General features: G+C 44.5%; 1 protein-coding gene across 5 annotated transcripts in view; it reads left to right on the forward strand.

Moving 5' to 3' along the window:
• LOC142489240 (X-linked retinitis pigmentosa GTPase regulator-like) overlaps window positions 1–17,593 on the forward strand; it is a 154,618-nt gene that overhangs the window by 57,067 nt on the left and 79,958 nt on the right. Inside the window, exon 7 of one of the 5 annotated variants that reach the window (XM_075589671.1) lies at window positions 3,537–8,192. The exons of 3 other annotated variants lie outside the window; for them this stretch is intronic. In XM_075589671.1, the coding sequence (XP_075445786.1) occupies window positions 3,537–5,360 (1,824 nt within the window). In that variant the 3' untranslated portion in view covers window positions 5,361–8,192. Of the gene's footprint in view, window positions 1–3,536; window positions 8,193–17,593 lie in introns of those variants that run through there. One more of the 5 variants, XM_075589670.1, reaches the window with a different exon arrangement.

Raw genomic sequence — 17,593 nt, forward strand, 5'->3', positions numbered from 1 at the left:
GCGGGGACCTCCCGCCCCTGACATCGATCGGTGGATCGAGGGGAAGGGGACAGGAGGAGGGGAAGGGGACAGGAGCAGGAAGAGGGGAAGGGAGCAGGAGGAGGGGACAGGGGACAGGAGGAGGGGACAGGAGCAGGGGACAGGAGGAGGGGACAGGAGCAGGGGAATGGGATAGGAGCAGGGGACAGGAGAGCTTCCGCGGTGGGGAGTAGGGAGCCATGTGGGGACCAGGGGGATCGCAGGGAAGGAGCAGAGGGGCCGCAGCATGGAGAATACTTACCCTCCAACAGAGCTCCAGGCAGAATGGCCGCTCGTTGGGGGCGGGCTCATATAGAGCCTGGCCGCGCGCCCACAAAGCCTGGAGCGCGCGCCAATCAGGAGTCAGGTAGGGGAGTTTTTTTTTTTTTGTTTTTTTTCAGCGCGAGCAGGGAAATTTCAGCGCGAACGGGGGAATTTAAAAAAAACAAACACGTGTGCTGCTTGGGCCAATAGTTACTCGCCCGGGGGTTAAATCCACCCGCCCCGGGCGAGTAAATGTATACAATTGTCGAACACTGTATATATATATATATATATATATATATATATATATATATATATATATACTTTCTTACCTTTTAATATTATCTAAATACATTTTTTCTAGTTCTGATTACTAATATCTGTTCTTAATGTATGTATACAATCTCTCATACTCAATGGGGTTCTCACAAAATGATTTGTTTTATGAATTGTTTATAAATTGTTTTATGGATGTGTAACATGTGATTTATATTATATTACTGCTTCAATTAGAGTATTGGCCAATTACACCAATTACCTCCCTATAAATACCACGGACTGGTGCTTAGTGGGTTCCCCCTGAAGAAGTCATCATTGATGACGAAACGCGTAGGGCGTGGCTAGATTGCGGCCGCCATTTGTTCACGAACACTGCTGATACCTGCACAGAGATTTTTGGGCTCCCGTGTGCGCTCGTTGCAGCCATTGCTCAGCTGAATTGAGGACTCTGTAAACCTTGTTTCCTGGTGGGACCCGTTTTCCCTATACACGCTGAACACCAAAGGCGAGGGATTCTGTTTCCGGTTCCTGCTGTATGGAGGAGGTCCACGTGACGACGCCACTGATCTAAGCTGGACGCTGTTTGCTGGAGCTGCTGGCACATGAGAGCCTATCTCATACACGCTTATTATTGCTGTACCTTTGTGAGTGGGCATTTTATAGATTTGATGTTCCTTTAATACATTTTTTATTATGGTAATGCACTAGGTGTGCGCCTGTTTCTTTCTTTTTCATTTTTTCTAGATATCTGTAGGGACTGGTGATCCCTTCGAAACGGGCTGCAAGATACTGGAGTTTGTGCTATTGGAACAGGACTTTATGTACTAAAGGTTTTTTAATTTTTATTTTTTGACAATTTTTTGTTCATTTTTTATTCATTAAATTCATTTTTTTTGATTTTTTCACATTTTGTTTACAGGGTTGCATTGTCAGAAGATTTCACTAATATTGTATTATTTTATAGTCTATATCATAGTGTATTAGTCTATATCTAGCCGCCCCGCTAAGCACATTTATGATTGGCTACTAGTTCTTCTACGAATATATATTAATAGGATATTTAGAGGCGCTACTTCTATCTCTGTTTGTTTTGATATATATATATATATATATGTAAATATGTGTGTGTGTGTGTGTGTGTGTGTGTGCCTGGACGGATTTGCGGGAAAATCACAATTCTAGAGTGGCGATCAGCTGCGAAAAGCAGCTTGGGGCTACTAGAATTGAGCGTGTTTCAAAAAGTGGCGATGAGTGCCGAAAATTGGCTTTTCGCCACGCAGCTGCCAAAAACTTTTTTTCTTCCAAAAAAATGCTGCTTTTATGTGTTTTCTGCAGCTTATCGGCGCTTATTGAATCGCCGAGGCATTTTTGGCGAAAAAATGGCGAAAAACGTATTTTCAGCGTTTACTGCATGAGGCCCCAAGTCCCCAGGATTACCCTAGAAATCAGCAATAAAATGATGTTTTGTGGACAAAGGTTTATTAGTTGTACTTCTGAACATCCGTAGTAAAAGTTAACCTGCTCAATTATGTGACATCTTCTCTAACATTTTTTAGATCTTTAAAAACTTTTCCAAATTTGTCCCAAAAGCCTGATTCCAAAATACAAGTCGACAAATAGCACATATGTAATAAGTACTGCTTTCATTGGGGGGTAATTAAGGAATCTTCTCTAAACCTAAAAAAAAAGTTGCATTGATTTGATCTGAGCTATTACACATTCTGGAAAATGCACAATGGCTGCCATATTTAAGACAAACAATTTCTTCAACGTGCTGGTCTCCTCAAAGATAGAGATACAAAGTAGAGCTCTACTCAAAAGTTCATAATGAAATTCTCCTTGAATGACAGCCAAGAACAGTGGAAAGACAACGTTTCAGGTCCCATTTGGACCTTTCATCAGGTCTACTTTTTAACTCTATCTTTGAGGAGACCTTCACTTTGAAGATATTGTTTGTCTGTGTTGTGTTGACTGCATAAGCAGGTTTCTCTTCGCCTGAGGCTGTTTCCCCGTACTTTTAGAATATTTATTTTTTTGCCATATTTAAGAGACATTGCAAAAATGTTTTAAATGAATATCTTTGGATTTAAAAACTACTGGATGATTTGACAACAATGTAAGGGACTAGGAGGAAAGGAAAACAAAAGTAATTTTCGAAATGATCCATTAAGAGTTAACGCACCCGATCAGTCGTCAACTTCCATTCAAGTCAATGGTAGTTAACGTCAGATCAGGTGTTTTAACCTGTAATGCACCTTAATGAATAAGCGGGTACATGGGTTAAGAAGTCTAAAAAAGATTGGGAAAAAAGGAGTATTTTTCGCATACCAGCATAGGAGGTCAACTTCAGTCCTCAATAGCCACCAACATGTCAGGTATTAGGGATATCCCCGCTTCAGCACAGACGGCTCAATCAGTGGATGTCATTCTGCCAGTTTTCCACCCATGATCTAAAGCACTTGCATATGTTATCGTTGAAGAGTTGTTCTCTAGTTAAAAAGGGAGGAGAGAAGCCACTGACGTGTGAGGGATTAGAGGTTAAAGGATTAGGGTTTCAGTATCCTACATTTTATATAATGTAGGCTAGTCCGACTAACAACACGAAAACAATGTATTCCTATAGTACTGTACATCTGCATATTATTGATATTTTATCATGCTAACTGGGAGGCGATTAGCTATAATAATATAATATACTTGCCATGATGTACTAGAAGTAATAGAAAGTAAATCTGTGCTTAAATTATCCATCTATAACTTGAAAAATTTGGAATTGTGTGCTTCTCCAAATATTGTGTCTCTGGAAAAATTGAAATGCATGTTTTCTCTATTTAATTTATCTACTACATTCTCTGATTTGTGTTTAATTTTTACTTTCTACAAACTTTTTGTTCATGTGGTATTTTCTTTTGCATTTCATTTCATCTGTCCTTAATCTATCCATTTCTTTCTTCATTGCCTCTGGTGTGGAATAGAAGAACACTAAAAATGTGAAACTGAAATATGATGGTAAGGTGGAGATGACACAAATAAAAGAAAGCTACCAGCATCAGCATTCATCAGGGTCATTTGACAACACATCATTCAGTGCTGATGATGGTTCCAATACAGGGGGAAATGCTGTACTCACTAATTCAGATGTGATAATGGTGCAACCAGAGGCTGTTAAAAAATATATTACAGATAAATTTCAAAAGGCAACTGCAGCTGGCAAATTGAAGTTTGTTGCCAGCCAAGAACAGCCTAATGTAAAGCAAACATTAGATGTTTCAAGAAGTAAAAAAAATGTCACTAGATCCTCTAGCAAAAGACATGAGAAGCCTAAGTTAAAAGAAAAATCAGCAGTGATTCCAAAGATCAATTCAGGTGTATTATCTGTAGCAACCAGTGAGACCAATAGCCCAACAGATTCACTGAGTAGTAAGCAGTTGGATCAAGAATCTAAAATACCCACTGTTCTATATGTTAAAAGCAATGAAAGTAGTAAGGCGCAAAAACAGGTCAGGATTAGTGGTAAACATAGTTTGGGGAGTAAAGCTGCAAATATGTCATCCTCATCAAGTGCAGATTCTACAGTCGATTTGTCAGATAATGCAGTTCAAATGAAAATTGGGAAGGAAATTATGTTGAGAACAGAAATTCCTAACAGGCAAAATAAAAGCCACCGGCAAGCTGGTGGAGGGACAAAATCAAAGTGTGAAATGAGTTCAAAAGCTGACACAGAAGAGAGTCAAGGTGGCAGTAAAGGAAATTCTCCCACGCCCTCGTCAACACAATCTAAGGGTCACCCAAAAAATGACGAGGAAAGAGAGAAGTGTCGAAAAGTCAAGAAGGTTAAGAGAGAGGAGAGTGATGGTAAGGAGAAAGGTGAGGGAGAAATTGGCCTGCATTATAGTGAAAATGAGGAAGGCATAGAGGAGGAAGAAGGGGACAATGAAAGTACCAGTGAAATGGGAGAAGAAGAGGATGGTGAGGGGAAAGATGAAGAAGAGGGGGAAAATGAGGAAAGGAAAAGTGAAGGGGAGGATGAGGAGGGGGATGGGGAGGATGAAGAGGGGGGAAAAGGAGAGGAGGAGGGGGAAGGGGAGGATGAAGAGGAGGGGGAAGGGGAGGGTGAAGAGGAGGGGGAAGAGGAGGGGGAAGAGGAGGGGGAAGGGGAGGATGAAGGGGAGGATGAAGAGGAGGGGGAAGGGGAGGATGATGAAGAGGAGGGGGAAGGAGAGGATGAAGAGGAGGGAGAAGGGGGGGGTGAAAAGGAGGAGGAAGGGGAGGATGAAGAGGAAGGGGAGGATGAAGAGGAGGGGGAAGGGGAGGATGAAGAGGTAGGGGAGGATGAAGAGGAAGGGGAGGGTGAAGGGGGGGATGAAGAGGAAGGGGAGGGGGAAGGGGAGGATGAAGAGGAGGGGGAAGGGGAAGGGGAGGATGAAGAGGAGGGGGAAGGAGAGGATGAAGAGGAGGGGGAAGGAGAGGATGAAGAGGAGGGGGAAGGAGAGGATGAAGAGGAGGGGGAAGGAGAGGATGAAGGGGAGGGTGAAAAGGAGGGGGAAGGAGGAGGTGAAGAAGAAGGAAAAGATGAGAAACAACATGAGGAGGAAGAAGAAAAGAAGCCAAAAACCAAGAAAGCTGCAAAAGCACAACCAAAGCAGAAAATAAATGTTAAAGGTATTAAGAAAACAGACAACAAGGGAACAGAATTTACAAAATCTAAGGACTTTGTCAATTTAAAAAAACTTGAGGGATTGCATATTTCAGAACAGTTTTGGAATAATATATTACCACATTATTTGACACTAAAGTAATAAACTGAGATTTATGTATTATTTGCTTCTTGATAACAGGTTTACATTGAATTATAAATAATGAGTGGAGAGAAGTTCTTTGATGGTTTTTTAGTCTGTTAAAAGCAGGATTTTAAAAAATATGCACAAATATAAAATACACATAATTAATATTGCACAATCCAGGCCTCTAGATAGCAGGCATAGAAATACCAATAATAATAGAATACAATACTGGGCTAAATTCACCAAACATAAAAGTAAAGTGAGGGTAAAAGGGATAATTTCCCACATGAGCCTACAACCCACAACAAGTAGGTGCCTGGATTCATACAGTGCTTGTAAGAGTAGATAGATGCATGGATTTTCAGTGACTGGGCAAGACGGATGTGTGCAGTAAGTGCATGTGGAGGGGACATTGCAGTCATGATTTTATTGAAAAGGTAGGTTTTGCGATGTGATTGAAAGATGTAATGAAACGGTTTGTGGCAGATACAGTGCTTAGAGAGTCCCAGAAGAAATGACAATATGAAAGTGGTTCCTTGCACAAGAGAAAAGTAGAGACAAGTACTGTAGGATACTGTACATCCAAAGTAGCATGGTGACATCCTTGATCAAAGCACAGAAGGCAAGTAGAAACATATGGGAGCTGAAATGTAAGGAAAAGTAATGGAGTGCAGTCCATGATGGTCAGGAGTCAATACAGAATTTAATGGAAAGCGAAAGGGGATTTAATGAGGAGAGAAACATAAACTGTCCTTGAAAATAATAGCATGGCTCTCGTTGTCACAATTTCAAAAGCTACTAAAGAAGGATTCTGAAGGGTATGGAGGCTAGTTAGTAAAATAAGGGATATTATTAAAGTATTGCTGGGACGAATTGAATGTAACACTTATTCAGTATACCTTGGGACTGAATAGATTGTTGTGCTAATGAGTTTGATAGAAAAGGGGTAAATGAGCACCATCTTGGTATATAATGTCTGAAGAAACAAAGGGTCATCTAAGATCCTATTCCTATGAGACAATTGGAGGCTTCATTAAACTGATGTGTTTAATGCAAATTTGCGCTGTCACAGGCCTTTGCTGTTTTCCTCCCTAGTTTAACATTACTTTTTTGGTTTATGACATGTTGTTAATTCAGGTTTTATGCAGATTTTCAGCCTAATATACAAGTATGTCAAGAGGGTATAATGTTTAGTCAGAAATTACACTACATTTCTAAAGTTTGTGCCAAGAATTTGTGAGTTTGTATTTAGCAGCTGTATCATTGTTACAATAATATCTTATAAGTGTATTTCAGTCACTATAGTTAACACATGCCTAATTGTATTTTGTTTAATGCCATAAATGAGCTGGAGTAGTTGCAAAGGGGTAATGTCACTGTTGCAGGGTACATGCAACCACACGCGGGTTTTCTTGATAAGGCTTATTTATTGAGCCTTAAAAAATACAGCACACAAAAACAAAACAGCTTCTTTTCAGCATACAAAAACAAAACAGCTTCTTTTCAGCATATAAAAACAAAACATGTTTTTTGAAAACAGACCTTACAGCAGTAATCTTACTTCAGCATTTCAGTACTATCTCTTGACCAGCATGCCTGCATGTGTGTACAGCCTGGGGTTTTTAAAACACCTTGAGGAGGCAGCTGGGATTAGACTAATCAACTCAGCTGAAAGTTAACCTCCTCACTGCTGCACTGCAGACCTATACATAAGTCTGCCAGGCATAAGGCTGATGACGTTTATTCACCCTGTCACATTCCTCCCCTGTTAGTGTGTGGATGGGGCCACGCACGGTTGAAGCCTGACCATCCACCCCTTCTCTAGAGAAGAAATAAGCATTCGCATTTTCTTTTCACGGTCTGTGCTGAATCTCAAACGAGAAGGGTTGGAGGGCCATATACCACCTGGTCAACCTAGTATTGGAGTCCTTCATAGTATTTAACCACTTCAATGGAGCATGGTCTGTTTCCAACGTGAAATGGACTCCCGCCAGGTAATGCCTCAAGGCCTCAATTGCCCACTTTACTGCGAGGCACTCCTCAATTACTGAATAGTTGTTTTCCCTTGCGAACAATTTCCTACTCAGAAAAAGGATTGGATGTTCCACTCCCTTAAACTGTTGTGACAGCACTGCCCCTAGTCCTATCTCTGAGGCATCAGTTTGCATGATAAAAGGCTTATCGAAGTCTGGGCTTCTAAGGACGGGACCCTCTGATAGACACATTTTTACCGCCTCAAAGGCTTTTTGGCACTCCCTTGACCATACCACTCGTGTAGGGGCACACTTTTTTTTGAGGTCTGTTAGTGGGGCTGCAACTTCCGAGTAGTTGGGGATGAACCGCCGATAGTACCCTGCTAAACCCAGCAGAGAGCATACCTGCGTCTTTGTTTGGGGGGTCGGAACTTCTTTCAGGGCAGCTACCTTGTTGACTAGTGGCCTTACTTTCCCACCTCCCACTGCATACCCTAAGTACTTGGTTTCTGCCTTACCCAAGGCACATTCCTTAGGGTTGGATGTGAGCCCTGCCTCTCTTAGGGTCCCAGTCCCCCAAGAGAATTGTAATCCCAAGCGGCGACACGTCACATGGTGTGGTTGTGAGCCAATGAGGAGGGGAGGCTTCGGGAGTGTGGGGGGAAAGCAGCGATTTTAAATAAACTGCAGCACCAAGGAAGTCCCCCCTACTCCCTCCCACAGACTCTCTCCTCTTGGGGGGGGGGTCCCCCTTCCGATTCCCCCCCTGCTACGATACCCCGGGCTCCAATTCACCCCCCACCCACCCCCCATGTGTATTTGTGAGTGCGTGAGTGCCTGCCCGTGTGTGTGCCCGAGTTCGTGTCTGTGTGTGAGGAGTTGAGGGGCTCAGCGACAGCGATTGAGGAGTTGAGGGGCTGAATGGCTGACGGGCGTTCCCGCCCCCTCACGTCATGGCCGCCCCCCCCCCCCCACCCGTTTTGGCCATGCCCCCTCGCTTGCAAAAATGGTCTCTTTGGACCGGAAAAAGCCCCAAGTGCCTCTCCACGCGCCGCCTGTCTGCAGTGCGGGCGCGTGGTCTGAGGCAGCGGGGCCTTAGCCTTAGAGATTTCAGGACCGCTTTCAGCCTATTTAGATGGGCCCACCAGTGTCTACTATAAATGACAATGTCGTCTAGGTAGGCTGCGGCATAAGCCCTATGAGGTCTAAGCACTTTATCCACGAGTCTCTGAAATGTGGCTGGGGCTCCATGCAGTCCAAATGGCATTGTCACAAACTGGTATAAACCCATGGGAGTGGCAAAGGCTGTTTTGCACTTTGACTTTTCCTCCAAAGGTATTTGCCAGCATCCTTTTGTTAAGTCCAGCGTGGATATATATTCCGCGTTACCAAGGGCGTCAATTAACTCGTCCACCCTTGGCATCAGATATGTGTCAAACTTGGATACCGCATTGACCTTTCGGAGGTCCACACAAAATCTTACCTTCCCATCGGGTTTAAGGACCATAACTAGTGGACTACACCACTCACTGCATGATTCCTCAATCACTCCTAAGTGTAACATTTCTTGTACCTCCTTCTCTACCAGGGCCTTACGACTTTCAGGCACCCTGTAAGGACGAGAACGTACTTTCACCCCAGTTGCTATCTCGATCACATGTGAAACTAAATTAGTTTGCCCTGGTAAATAAAAAAAACATCATTAAATTGTGTAATTATTTCTAACAAGTCCCTTTTTTTTCAGGGGATAATTGTCTACCCATTGGGATTTGTTCGTCACCAATGATGTTCCCCTGTGGGGGCTGAGGACACAGGTCCGTTTCCTCCTCCACGGATTGGATGAATAGAGACCGCTGCACCTTCCAGGGTTTCAGTAAATTCACATGGTAAATTTGTTTACACTTCCTGGACCCTGGTTGAGCGATCTCGTAATCCACATCACCCGTGCATCGGAGTACTTCAAATGGGCCTGCCATTTGGCTAGGAGTTTGCTCTCACAACTGGGTAACAATAACATCATCTGATCTCCTGGATGAAACACTTTCATGCGCGCATTTTGATTCTAATGTCTCTCCTGACTGTCCTGGGCTGACCTAAGATTCTCCCTAGCAAAATGCCTGACCACATCTAGGCGCTTCCTAAGGTCTAATACATATTGCAGGGTATTCTTAGAAGGGGACCGCTGTTCCTCCCAGGACTCCTTTAGGAGGTCTAGGATACCCTGGGGTTGGCGGCCATACAGTAGTTCAAATGGAGAGAATCCCGTGGAGGCCTGGGGAACTTCCCGCACGGCAAACAGTAGAAAAGGGTGAAGTTCATCCCAGGCTCTCTTCTCTGAATCTACAAATTTTCTCAGCATACCTTTTAGTGTTCGATTAAATCTTTCCACCAATCCATCAGTCTGTGGATGGTAGACCAATGTCCGAACAGACTTGACCTCTAGTAATTTTAAGACATCCTGCATCAGTTTTGCCATACAATTTGTACCTTGGTCTGTCAACATAACCTAGGGAAGTCAACCCGTGAGAAAAGTTCCAACAATTTGTTAGCTACTTGCTTCGCTGTTGCTGTCCTCAGGGGGAACGCTTCAGGATATCTTGTTGCATAGTCAACTATTACGAGAATGAACCTGTGTCCTTTCGCAGAAGGTTCTAGAGGTCCTACCAAGTCTACTCCAATCCTCTCAAAGGGAACTGACACCAAGGCTAGGGGAACCAAGGGGGCTGTTTTTTGTCCCTTCGGACAAGTTAGCTGGCATTCAGGACATGCCGCACATAACTTAGCAACATCACTATGCATCCCTGGCCAATAGAATCGGGACAAAATACGGTCCAAGGTTTTATCCCTACCAAGGTGACCACCCCAAGGGACAGTATGGGCTAGGGTGAATACAGATTTAACAATCGCCTTCGGAACCAATATTTGTCTGGTGACCTCCCCCCTGTTTGTGTTCCTCCCCCCTGTGCATTCAATACCCGTTCATCAATTTTTACCACTTGATCATATTGTCTGGCAAGGACTGGGTCTTCCCTTTGCCTCCGGCGAAAATCAAGGAGGTATAGCTCTGGTAAATCCCCAGGACCTATATCTCCCTCTTTCTGGCCATTCCCAGCCATCACTTGTGACTCCTGGCTATTAGTATGACCAACTTGAGTCCCAGATTTCTGCAACCAGTCCTGTTTGTCATAGCGTCTTTGCCTCCGAGACTTTGGAACCCAGTGTCTACTGGGGAACAGGTCTGCCGAGAAGGGGAACAGTTTACCAGGTTTCTCCTTAGCCAGAGAATGAGGCTCCTCCTGAGAGACTGAAGCCATTAGGGTTGAAAAGAAAGGCCAGTCACGACCAAGCAAAACGGGGGTAGGGAGCCAAGGAGCGACTCCTACTTCGATCCTGGCCTCCTGACCTTTTACCTGTAGCAGGATTTTGTCCGTCGGATACCATTTTACATCGCCGTGAGGAGTCAAAGGAAAGCACGTAAGGCGGTAACAGTTCCCGGAAGACCAGCATTTTTCCAGAGCCTGAATCTACAAGGGCCTGGACGGTTTTACCCCCAATCTGGACTGGAAGTAACTTCCTCTTGGGAAGGCCGAGGCGACTGTCCTGCTGAAGGAACAATCTATCTGAGGACAGTCCACATGGTGGTGGCCTTGTTCTCCGCAGGCGGAACATGGAGAGGGTTCCCTCGCAGGAGGGTGCCGCGGATAGCACTCCGCTGGACCGGATACTGGAGACCAGGCATCTGATGGGTCCTGTGGGCGACGTCCTCGGAAGTTCCTCTCATTTGGTGACGAGCTGACATCAGGAAGGGAATGAGGGTCTCGGCGAAGCTTGGCGTTTGGACTGCTCCTTTCGTGGCACTTGGCAGTTGCGTATGGAGGGGCCGTAGTTTCCCCGTTGTTCCGATCTCCCTCTTTGGGTGTCCGCAAGTGCTGGTGAAGTTGGATCCATCGGGTCCAGGGCACTCGCATGATCCTCGGCCCCAAGGAAGTTCTCAGAGTCAGACCGCCAAAGCTAGGGTTCCAGCTGCATGGCATTTTACCCAAGAGCGTGCGGAAGGGGGTATTATCTGTAGGAATTGTTCCAAAACAACTTGCTCAAGAATTGCCTCCTTAGTGCACTCCTCGGGTTGTATCCAGCAAGTACACAAGTCCAATAACCGCTGAGAGAGGACCCGGGGTCTCATCTTAGCGGTAGGTCTCTGGGGTTAGACCTAAGCGATCCAGTATGGCGGCTTTTACTTGTTGGTAGTCCATTGCCTGATCTGCTGGGAGGCCCTGATATGAGGCCTGGGCTTCTCCTATGAGGAGCGGGGCCAAAGCGGTTGCCCAGCGATCTGCAGACCAGCCCTGGGCTTGGGCAACCCTTTCAAATGTCAGTAAAAAAGCCTCTGGATCCTCGTTCGGAGCCATTTTCCTCAGGAGGACTGGAGGTTTGTTTGCAAGTTCTGGACTGGCAGACCCCTGGAATTGGGTCAGCAGCCTGGCCATCCGCTCATCTTGTGCTGCCTGCTGCTGGGTTAGGAGCTGGGTTTGCTGCTGCAATAGTAGTTGGGCCTGCTCCTGCATTAACAGTCCCTGCTGTTTGTCTGCTCCTGTATTAACAGTCCCTGCTGTCTGGTCTGCTCGCACAGAAACTGTTTTAAATATTCTTCCATTTTTTTTTATCATTTTTTTTTTGGTGTGTGGCCCTTCACCTGCAGGGGCCTCTCAACATCCCCCCTCTTCTGACACCATATGTTGCAGGGTACATGCAACCACACACGGGTTTTCTTGATGAGGCTTATTTATTGAGCCTTAAAAAATACAGCACACAAAAACAAAACAGCTTCTTTTCAGCATACAAAAACAAAAATGTATTTTGAAAACAGACCTTATAGCAGTAATCTTACTTCAGCAGCATTTTAAGTACTATCTCTTGACCAGCTAGCCTGCATGTGTGTACAGCCTGGGGTTTTTAAAACACCTTGAGGAGGCACTTGGATAATACTAATCAACTCAGCTGAAAGTTAACCTCCTCACTGCTGCACTGCAGACCTACACATAAGTCTGCCAGGCATAAGGCTGGTGACGTTTATTCACCCTGTCACAGTCACTATCTTTAAAGGAGCAATCAAAGCAATATTCTACATGTGTGTTTTTTGTAAATAAATCAGTTGTGTAGTATTAGATAATACTTACTACCTTTTCTTATTTTAAAATTCAACTCAATGCTGTTTTAATGAGTATAAAAGCTGCAGTTCAAGCTGCCATTTAAAAATATATATATATATTTTTTCCCCCATTCAATATGTGCATCAATACAATCTGCACACTGACAAGTGATTAGCTAAGCTGCGGATCGATCCGTTCTCCTGTAATCAATAGCTTTGCTCTGGGTTATTTAATTCAGCATTTTGGGAAATGTAGTTCTGGAATATGATTGACTGGGCAGTTAATTTATTTATTTATTTATAAAATATTTTACCAGGAAGTAATACATTGAGAGTTACTTATCATTTTCAAGTATGTCCTGAGCACAGAGTTAAGACAAATAATACATGGTTACAAATACAGTTACATAAGTGAACAGGGTATACATTATATACAAGACATTGCATGCACAGTTAAAGAAAATATATGTTATGGGCGAATGAAACAGTTACAGACCAGATTAAAATGTGAGTGTAGAGGGAGAAAGGGGGTGGCCTGGTATTAAAGGGGTCGCACCCCATTTGGCCATCCCCTGACCTCACCAGGGAGACAAGGGGTTAACTGGGCTGAGGTCCAGAAATGTGATTTAACCCTTGTTATGACATGAAAATGTGTATTCCCCTGTTTCCATGCTTTATTGTAATATCTAGTTTAATCAGTGTCTGCATCACACACACACTAGGATCCATCCGGGAGTACAAGGGTTAATAGTTCTTTAGTGATTATAGCCCTTTGTGTAATTTTCCCGCCTTTTCAGGCACCATTTTGCAGGGTCCCATAGGCCGCCATTGGAGCTCCATGCGTTTCAATGGCGAATCTTGCTGTTTTGGTCCTGTTTCCTGTGAAGACCAGCAGATGGCATCCGAGAGGAGGAGCGGCGGTTTCCCATTGTAAGTCAATGGGCCGATTGACTTCAATGGAGATTCCTCGAAGGAGCTTTCCAGGAACGAGTTGGCTGCCGTCCAAACCGCAAAACCGCAAAGCGGATACTTTTTTCTATAAGAGAGCTTTGATCTCTTATTAGCCAAGTTCAACGACAAGTGGCGTGGGAATAAACAGTTCTAGAGCACCTAGAAATAAAATTCTTTTTACCCATAGTTCCTAGGCCTCCCCCCATTCGACCACAACCGGATCCCCGAATCATGGACTCCCGATAAGGGTCGAACCGAGAAGAGCGGGTCGCGCCATAGGTTCCAATGGCGGCGGCAGAAACAGCTCAAGAAAACGGCTAAGTGTAAAAAGCTGAAATTTAGGAATCCATATCTCCGGTTCCGTAGGGTCCAGAGGGCCAGGGTTTGGGGTACCTGTAGTCACTGCTCCGGCATCGCTGCAGAACCATCCTTGACCCTCTTGGACCAACCCGACGGAGTATGGACCCCCTTGAAAGTTTGGGACTTTTCCCATAGACTTCAATGGCGGCCAATCTCCGTTGACCGGCTATGGCGGAAAAACCCCATTGACTTCAACGGCGGCGTTGCCCCGCTGAAAGTCTATGGCGGCGGATTCCCATAGCCGCCAGCGGCGGCGGTTTGCCATTGAAAGTCTATGGCGGCGAAGCCCGTGGTTTTCAATGGGGATTTAGTGAAAAAACGTGATTTAATTTACAGCGGAGTTTATTGTATTAAAATAGGAAACGGTTTAAGGTGTATTTGTGTAACTCCGGTTCCGAGGGTCGTAGCAAGTCGCAAATTGGACCCTAGGGTGTCCCAGTTCCGGCATTGAGAACTGGGAAGTTTGGACCCAACGGAACCGGATATTTTAATATGTTTGTGTTTTATCTTTAGTACTGTGTCCCAAGGTATGGACAGGAACCAGAGGAAATTCCTTTGGCCATAAGGCAGCAGATGGCCAGGGAAGCGCATAATGTCTAGAATTTAAGTGCTGTTCAAAGGGGTTTATCACCTACACTGTTTACAGGAGGGCGGAGATGACTCAAACCAGAGCAGGCTGTAACTGTCCCATTTCACACCTTACAACAAAGAGTATCCTGCCTGGCTGGCATCCCTGATGCAAATGTGGGGCTACAGAAATGAGACCCCAGAGTTCTAATGCGCATGTGCCAACTAGCAGGGGGGCATGTATCAAAATGTGTTCCCACGTTAGAGAGTGGCTACAGGTAATTGAAAACCAATCACCTGTACTTAATGTTAAGGATAGGGTTACAAAAGATATATAAACTGTGGTAATCCCTATACCCATTGTCTTCTGATATCATCTTGATTGTACCTGATTGCGAGAGAATTGCTATGCAACATACTTCTCATCCCCCATCCCCAAAGTAAGTGTACTTCTTGTCTGTTACTGTACTATATTGTGTGTTCACCTATCCAAAGAAATAAATATACTTTATTATATCTAAGCCTCGTTCAGTTCAAACCCAGTTATTTGGTGTAAATTACAACCTGTCATAAGCTACCGTGACAGTGAGACAGCCTTAGATTTAAAAGAACTTAAACTGGTGGTGGATGTGAGAGTCTCTGGTAGGTTGTTCCAGTTTTGGGGTGCACGGTAAGAGAAGGAGGAACGGCCGGATACTTTGTTGAGCCTTGGGACCATGAACAGTCTTTTGGAGTCTGATCTCAGGTGATAGGTGCTGCATGTGGTAGGGGTGAGGAGCTTGTTCACGTAGCTGGGTAGCTTGCCCATAAAGAATTTAAAGGCAAGACAGGAAAGGTGAACTTTGCGCCTAAACTCTAGTGATGACTAATCTAGTTCTTTGAGCATTTCACAGTGATGTGTGTTGTAGTTGCATTGGAGAACAAAACGACAAATTGAATTGTAGAGGGTGTCAAGTTTGCTAAGGTGGGTTTGAGGTGCCGTGCCATATACTATGTCTCCATAGTCAATAATTGGCATTAGCATCTGCTGTGCGATACCCTTTCTGACCAGGAGAATTAGGGAGGATTTGTTCCTGTAAAGTACCCCTAGTTTGGCATAGGTCTTGGTTGTCAGGCTATCAATGTGCATTCCGAATGTTAAGTGGGAGTCAAACCATAAGCCCAGGTATTTAAAACTAGTGACAGGGGTTAGGGTGGTTTTAGTGTTGGTTCTAATCAGGAGCTCAGTCGCTGGAAGCTTTAAGAATTTAGTGTTGGTCCCAAATACCATTGTTACAGTCTTGTCAGTGTTTAAAAACAGTTTGTTTTGGGAAATCCAGTTTTCGAGTCTCAAAAAGTCAGACTGAAGTATGTGTTGAAGGTCAGAGGCTATGGCTGTGTGCATATAGGATTATGTCATCTGCATACATGTGTATTGAGGCTTCCTGACAAGCTGTGGGATGATCATTGATGAACACTGAGAAGAGTAGGGGCCCCAGAACAGAGCCTTGCGGGACGCCTCAGGTGATATCCAGGGGGTTAGAGTTAGAGCCAGAGATGGACACATGTTGGGATCTACCTGATAGGTAGGACTGAAACCAGTTTAAAGCATGCTTCCCTATTCCACAGCTCTGGAGTTTGTTAAGCAGGATAGCATGATCAACAGTATCAAAAGCCTTTGCCAAATCTAGGAATACTGCACCAGTGAATTGACCCCGTTCCATTCCACACTGGATTTCATTGCAAACTTTTAGCAGGGTAGTTACTGTGGAGTGTTTGGGACGAAAGCCAGATTGGAATTGGCTAGGGAAATTTGTCTTGGTGTAGTAGTCGCTTAATTGGGAGTGGACACATTTTTCCATGACTTTGGATAGAATTGGGAGAAGTGAGATTGGTCTGTAGTTTGAGACAGTGTTTTTGTCCCCACTTTTGAAGATTGGGACAACTCTGGCAGTTTTCCAGGTCTTAGGGATATGGCCTGCAGACAGGATAGAGTTGACTATGGAAGCAATTGGTTTTGCAATGGCTGGGGCACCAAGTCGTAGGAACCTAGATTGTAGCAAGTCAGGTCCGCATTGGCTGCTTACTTTTAGCTTGAGGAGCACTTGTGTAATCTCCTCTTCAGATACTGGGCCAAATTGAAAATTGTGGGCAGTGTTGGGAAGGGGTGGGGCTATGTGGGCACTCCCAGGATGAGATTCAGGTTTGTGGTTTGGGCTGCGTTTCGCTAATAAGTTAGTGGCACACCCCACAAAGTAATCATTGAATGCATTTGCAATGTCAGTGGGGTTTGTCAGAGTAATATCCCCCTTAGTGATATTACTTGGTTGTTGATGGTTAGAAGGCTGGAATATATTGTTGATAACCTTCCAGAAGTTAGCTGGGTTTGATGTATTTTGGTGGAGATTGTCAGAGTAATATTGTGCTTTTGCGTGCCTTGTTTGCCTTGTGCACATGTTCCGCAGGCATCTGTAGTGATTGAGATCCTTGGTAGTGCCAGTTACTTTGTAGCTTTTCCACAAGGTATCCCTGAGCTGGTAGAGTGCAATAAGGTCAGTTGTAACCCATGGAAGATGGGCCCCCCGTAACCTTATTTTGCGTAGTGAAGCATGGGTATCGCAGAGTTTTAAAAACTCGTTTGGAAATAGTCGAGCGCAGAATCAGGGTCGGGAATTAAATCGATTCTGTGCCATGGGCAGTTGGTAAGGTCATCCAGAAACTGTTGTGGGTTAAAGTTTTTAAATGTTCTAGTGAGGAGAACTTTAGGGCTTGAATGGGGCGTTTTAATTTTCCTTACACAGTACACTATTGCATGGTCACTGAAAATGTCAGGAAGGATGCCAGAGGATTGGATTCTGCTGGGGTTTGAGGAGAGAATCCAGTCTAGCAAGGAATGGTTATGCGATTTCAGGTTTGTCCGTGTGGGTTGGGAAATGAGTTGTGATAGGTTGTGACTTGAGTTGTATCTGGATTTTATGTTTTTTTGGGTCAAGCCAGTTGAAGTTGAAATCCCCAAGAACTAGCAGCTCACTCTTCTCGTTCAGAGAGGAAATGGAGCCAGGAAACTGGGTGATATCAGCCAGGGATTGTAGGGGGGCGGTAGATGCCAGCGAGCAAGATGGGCTTAGAAAAGGGGAGGCAGATTTTGCCAACTAGAATTTCAAAAGAGCGTGGGCTTGGGGGGCAATTTAACAGTGTAAATTGTAATGTGTCTGCAATATAAAATAACACCCCTCCTCTCTTTGACCTATCTATCCTAAAAATGGAGT

Source organism: Ascaphus truei, chromosome 3, assembly GCF_040206685.1.
Source record: "Ascaphus truei isolate aAscTru1 chromosome 3, aAscTru1.hap1, whole genome shotgun sequence".
Lineage (NCBI taxonomy): Eukaryota > Metazoa > Chordata > Amphibia > Anura > Ascaphidae > Ascaphus > Ascaphus truei.